The sequence below is a fragment of the Myotis davidii genome, unplaced genomic scaffold (assembly GCF_000327345.1).
Source record: "Myotis davidii unplaced genomic scaffold, ASM32734v1 scaffold944, whole genome shotgun sequence".
Lineage (NCBI taxonomy): Eukaryota > Metazoa > Chordata > Mammalia > Chiroptera > Vespertilionidae > Myotis > Myotis davidii.
Window position 1 is genome coordinate 755,847 of NW_006296283.1, and position 6,397 is coordinate 762,243.

The 6,397-nt window shown below is 42.6% G+C and overlaps 1 protein-coding gene across 8 annotated transcripts in view; it reads right to left on the minus strand.

The window, feature by feature from the left end:
* WNK1 (WNK lysine deficient protein kinase 1) overlaps window positions 1-6,397 on the minus strand; it is a 144,641-nt gene that overhangs the window by 2,153 nt on the left and 136,091 nt on the right. For 4 of the 8 annotated variants that reach the window (XM_015568843.1, XM_015568842.1, XM_015568844.1 and 1 more), the window contains 4 exons: window positions 4,454-4,495; window positions 2,596-2,622; window positions 1,470-1,657; window positions 1-808 (listed from right to left, as the gene is read on the minus strand). The exon at window positions 1-808 is cut by the window's left edge and continues 2,153 nt beyond it. In XM_015568843.1, the coding sequence (XP_015424329.1) occupies window positions 491-808; window positions 1,470-1,657; window positions 2,596-2,622; window positions 4,454-4,495 (575 nt within the window). In that variant the 3' untranslated portion in view covers window positions 1-490. The remainder of the gene's footprint in view (window positions 809-1,469; window positions 1,658-2,595; window positions 2,623-4,453; window positions 4,496-6,397) is intronic. The other 4 variants (XM_006771303.2, XM_006771301.2, XM_006771299.2 and 1 more) reach the window with 2 other exon arrangements.

A 6,397-nucleotide genomic window follows, 5' to 3' on the forward strand; every position in this document is an offset into this window, starting at 1 on the left:
GTGTTGGGGGGGGGGAAGAGTAGGGGTGGGTGGAGGAACAGGGTAAGAAAGAACCCAATACTTTTGTCTTGTGGCTTAGATTCTTGAGGGAATGAGGGACTTGGGGTAGGTACCAAAATTAAGAGCTACACCCACTTAAAAATACAGGTGGGGTTGGTTTTCCCTTGAGCACTCTAATAGCTTCCTGATAAAAGCCCTTCTCTTTCCTAGCCCTCACTGTTGGGTACAGGTAAATAGGAAAGCACAAGTTGAAGCTACCGCACCACAAGAAAGCTGCTCTTTCCTTCTTGTCCCACTCCAATTAATGGTGAAGGGGAGGAAGACTCTCCATTTTGAGGGCTCTAAGCAGTATTAAAAACATTCCTTTCTGGCAAGAAATAATCAGTTAAATGCAGCACTAGTAGTTAGTATATAGGCTACTAACCCCTCCACCCCCAATCACTCAGCACTCTTACCTGTCCCCAAATCTACTCAGTTAATGTCTCTAGGTCTAAGTGGTCCGCAGGTTGGAACCTGGGGGGTTGCTGATGGATTTCTGCAAATTGCTGATGTTGAAATTCTGTAAGGAGGCAGTCCCCACAGGCTGGAACTGCCCAAGTGGCTGTGGTGCAGGGCCACCCGTCCCACTCCATTGAGTGCCAAAGGGAGGAGCTGGAAAACTGTACTGCTGTGGGGGGCACATAGACTTGGTGAAGTGACCTAGAGAGGTAGCTGATGCTGCAGAGATGGGGGCAGGGCCACCCAGGTTTGAGGTCATGGAGATGCACAGCTGACCAGGTGCTGAGAACTTCCTTGCCATTCCAGGGCCCTGAAAACAAAACAACTCATTGTAAAGTGTGGTGTAGGCATAACATGCTGAGTGTGAAATGGGCAATACAAAAATACAATTTTACAACTAGGGCTGTTCTACTCTTATAAATCCTTTCATAATAATAATTATTGGCTCTTTACACTTACCTGACAGGGAAGGATAACCATTCAGTCTGGAACTGAGTGGTGGTGTGTGTGTGTCTGTCTGTGTATGACGACCGGCATGCAGTTCAGGGTAATAAAGGAAAGGGAAGAAAAAATTGAGCTGACCAATAGGGAGTGAAGGATTCAGGGAAGGAAAAATAAAAGGGTACTTGGGTGATTTTTGTCTTGTTTTTCTAAAAGTATTAAAATTGCCTGGCTGGAGCGATACAGTGGTTGAGCGTCACCCCATGGACTAGGTCACAGTTTGATTCCCGGACAGGGCACATGCCAGGGTTGCAGGCACAATCCCCAGTAGGGGGCGTGCAGGAGGCAGCTGATCAATGATTCTCATCATTGATGTTTCTATCTCTCTGAAATCAATAAAATCGTATTTTAAAAAGTGTTAAAATTAATGAGCTACTACAGTAGATAACAGCTTGAAATGTTAAGCATGGTCTCAGATGTGCTAAGTGACACTAATAGATTAGGCAAATGGGAAAAAAAGGAAAACTTACCTCATAATTCATATGTCCTTTGCTTCCTCTCCTGCCTGAAAGATTCATGGCATCTCGGGCCCAATTGTCCACCAACTTGTGCAGGTCATCTGTGAATGTGCCCTTTCTGCTGGAGGTCATGGCAGGAGGCTGAGTTTGGGCAGCTTGGCTGTTCACTGTCCCCCCAACAGTGTTTGTGCTGCTGGTCCCTAGAGTTAGAAGAAGCAACAGAATATAAACATTACATGGTGTTTGGATTATAATTTAATGAAGAGGAAAAGCTTCACAGAATGATGAATGGCAAGCCACAGAATGGGGAGGATGGATTGGGAAGCCATGCAACAAAGGAGGATTCCAAGTACTTATTTATCTAAATGTTTTGCCATAACAGGGCAATGAAACCAGATTCTCTTCAGGAGCTGCAGGTAAGGAAGGCTAAAGAACTCAGGACCATGGTTGGTACAAAGGCAGGGCCCTCTTTCAGCCCTTTCATATAGCATCTCAGAGGACTAAAACATACTGCCAGTAAACGTTTCCAGCATCGATGAGGGAAGAGTGGGACGGTCAGTGAGGCTAGCTGTTCTAGAGTGTTAGAGAACGCAGGGCAAACAGGGTGATTTCTTGAGCACTGGGACAGGGTTCGAGTAGGAGTTACAGAAATGCAAAGACAGGTGTTTGGCCCGGGAAAAGACATAGTTTCCAAGCCATGTGGGATTTGGCCATAATCTTTAGCCATTCCTTAATGGAAAGAGGTGGTAAGAGAAACAGCATGCTCTGTTCAAAAACACTTTTCACGTGGACCCCATAAACACAAATTGTAAACATAAATTTGAGAGGAAATAAGGCTTCAACCTTTCCCAATTTCCTATGAGTGAAGAACCAAGTTTACTTGTGAGGGAGGTTTACTGTTTGCCTGAATCTTTCAACTCTAAGAAGGCATGCTTTTCCTGAAGATGACCTCAGTTTCAACTGGTTCCAGGATCCTCAGCCCTTCCACCCCCTTTCCCAGAACAGCAAGCACTCTTATGTGGAAGCAATAGGAACACTCAGCTGAGGCAGGGGTGCCAAAGGGAGGAGGAAGCTTTGAGGTGCAATGAAGGAGTTTTATTTCTATAGTTTGATGAGAAGAAAGGAGTCTGTGTCCTGCCTGATTTCGGCTCTGCTGGAGGGCACACTGAAGATTATGCGAAGAGGCAAGTTTTAGGGAAGAGGGAGAGAAGAGTCATGGTCTTGTTTGTATACCCTCACCCCACCTTCTTAGCAGATATCACTATAGAATAAATAAAAGCTACTAAATTGTGAGCACGAGGCCTTAAGATATCCCAGTAATACTGGGGGCTACATAAATGCATACATACATTTTCCTGCTTTCAAGGTCAAAGCAGCACTGAAGCACAGCAGCATACCTGAAGCATCTCTGCCACTGAAAAGCCCTTTATGACCCATTGCTGGTCAAGTCTACACCACACTATCCAGAGAAGGCACACACAGCATGTCAGTACTCGAGAAATAGCTAATTTGGAGGTGAAGCTGCAGAGGGAGGTCACATGCTTCTTACCACCAAGGCTTGACATGGAACTACTGTAGTGTGTGCTAGCTCCCTTCTCAGTGCCCACGAGAGCCACAGAGAATTGCTTTTGCACGTACAGTGTAAAGGGAAGAGTAAGTTCCCCTATGGCACAGGAAACAGCCTTCCTCGAACAGCGAGAGTGAGACAGTGGTGGAATGGGAGGGAGGAAGAGGCAGTGAGGATGGCAGTCATGATGGTGAAGTCCAGAAGGCAAGCATATCATGCATGAGGACCACCATCTGGTTCGAATGGCGATTGCTTAGTGAGCCTGATGGTAAGTTAGCCAATTAAAACAAAACCAGACACTATCCCAAGTGAGCAGAGCTGTCAAAGCCAAATACAAGAAGCTCTGTGAGGTGAACACCAATTACAAAGCTCGTGCTGGGAGATCGCCTGCTCTGGTCTCATGCTTGTTGCCTTTCATGCTGTGAGGCCCCTGTATGACCAAATCTCATGTCTCACTTTAACTTATATCACACAGCAGTGGATTCTGAAGGTAAGGTTTATACCTTGAGAGAGAGTCAACCATACAGTTGACCTTATTCTGGCTTCTGAAAACAGGTTTTCCCATTAAAGGAAATAAACACATCCCTTTCTGACTAGAAATAAACTCCTGGGAAAAGTTGACTATAAACACTAGAACATGTTGTGGATTTTGTCCATTTCAGTAATAAAGTGTCTAAGAACATTTTTAATGCAAACATTTCTGAGAACACTGTGTTCCTTCCAGAGTATACTGACTAACCTTTCTCAGTTCTGCTGAAAAGCTCTCAAAAGTAAGTGTATGCTGAACCACCCAAAATCTGTTCTTCAGTTTTCTCCTGCTATAATACATTTTCCCCACCCTGATACCGCCAGATCCTAGTAACAATAACCTATTAGTAGCCACAACTTACTGCCTAATATATCCCAAGTATAGCGTTTTCTGGTTGACCTAGGTGGTCTGTGGGGTTGTTGAATTGCCTGCACTTTAATGAAAAGCTACCAATCTAAGAAGCCAGACTCTACAAAGTTGTGCCTTTCACCTCACCAACCTAGCAGATGTGGGGTAATGGGCTCTTGTATGCTGTGAGCACTGCTGATTTTCCAGTGGCCGGTACATTTTGTTAACTAACAAATTCTTTCACAAAGGAGTCTCCTGACTCCTTTGAACAGAGAGTCCTTGATCTCTCTGTACATATCCATGGGCTTATCAAGCCATAATGCCACAGAGGTAGGCTTGCAGGGAGTCATCAATGAAAACACTGACTATGAGGTGATTTCTTAATCTGGAAGGATAGCCAGTGTTCAGCAAATAAGCATGTTAAAAGGGTGTGGAACTAGAGAGATGGAAATGGGGAATCAGGGAGTTGTGAGGCTTCAGGGTTCAAAGAACTCAAGGATAAAGGATTTGCAATCAAGGACCAAAAGTAACAGAAAAATAAAAGATAATTACTACAGAGCTGGTTGCAAGGACAGACTTTTTTCACCATCTTCCCTGAAGCACAAAGAGAGAGCAATGTGTTAAAAATAAAGAAACATCAGTATAAAATATTTAGAATCTCCAAATAGCACACAAAGTCCCAGCAAGAGAAAGCAGGAGGGGAGACAGACTGGTAGGATCTGGAGCCCTTGCCACAGATGTAGTTCTATGGGATGTATTTTACTGGCTGTTAGCTCTGACTTGGTTATATGATGGGCTGTGGTACCTAGCTGACAGAAGCTGGATTTCCATACCCAATCTTTGTATCTAGAAGTGCAATGCTCTGCATTAAGGTCTGGGAGGGTAGGAACTCCAGTCTCTCAGATCTCACTGCTTGAATTTCAAATACCCAAGCAGTCTTTCCATTGACCCTGTCCCGCTTTCTGTTTCTCCTGCTGGGTTGTTAAAAAGCACTCAAGTAAATGCATTAGCAATTCTACCACAGTGGGCTGATAGATATTACCATTGTTACAGTTTTCAATTAATTTAAATTGGCTAATATATTTCCACATCCTAGACATACTAGTACATACTAGTACTTTCCCCTCTAGAAAAATCTTTAAAAAGTATATGGAAAACAAGCAACTTTTGAACAAAAATAAGGCATTAAGGCAAGCCATGCTTCCAAACCATTATCTATTTGGAGAGCATAGAATAATGCATCCCAAACTAGTAAGACCTCCATGCCTATAAGCACCTGGTTTTTCTTTCCACATTTGCTTTAAATCTGCCTCCTGCAATTTGGTCACCAAGGCTTATAAGATATACTAGCATACTGATGTCACCTTTCATTTTAGACCCAGCAGGAAGTGATAAGATTTTAATATTTCTAAACACTTTTATTCAAAAATAGTATAATACCACCTACCTTTAAGAGTGTGATGAGAATTCATTGAATTAATTTGAAGTCGTATCTACCATATTATATTTTACAAAAAAGCCTTGGTTCTGTTTATTCCGTTAAACATTTCGGGCTGTATAACACTTGCCTCCTACTATTAATGTCTTTCCATCTTTCTAGCTGGACATATAAATTAAATGCTTATTTAAGCATCAAGATGTCAGTATGCTTGGTCCAGCCTATTTTAACCAGAAAGTTATATGAATGCTCAAAAATCACACACGCTTAGAAAACTACCAAACTGGTAACGCCTTCCACACCTTTGTTAATTAGCTTTGGCTAGTGATATGAGAGGCCCAAGGACCTCTGAACCATACTCAGAAATAGTGATGGCCTTAGCACATGCATTTAAAAAGCACTTCAATAACCACATCAGAAGTTTGAGGCCTTAACAGAGACCTTTATTTAAACTCTAGCAAAAGTTTTCTACTTAATCCCTACATTCATTTTAAAAAATTTATTTCCATTTACATTTGCGGGCCAATCAAAGGGAAATGATGCGTGCTTCTCCCGTGCTGCCTGTTTCATGTATGTGATTTGTAGAACAACCCTAGAAGACAGGTGTCATCGTCTTTTCACTGTTGGGAAAGATGGGTGGAGAGGTTTTGCTATTGTGCCTTTAAGGAGAAGGCTTGGAAATCTCAGCAGTTAAGGTAAAAATACCATTTTCACTTGCAGGTGCTGGGATTTGGTCTTCAACAGAATAAATGCTTTATGAGAGTAACTACACTGAAACCCTTTCAACACCTGATTTTATGAAGTTAGAAGGTAGTGGTGGTGAAAGGATCCAATAAGGAAATTCTAGCATCTTTTCAACTGATAGATGATTGCTTAATTGACCAGAAAAAAATTCCAGTCTCCTCTGAAAATTAGGGTGTAACTTTTACCTGCTGCCAGGATCTAAGTGCATCAGTGATCAACATGGGCAGCACTGAATAGGACAAAAATTGTCTTCATTATTTTTTCTTTTTTAAAATCGATTGATTGATTTGAGAGAGTAAGGAGGAGGAAGGAAG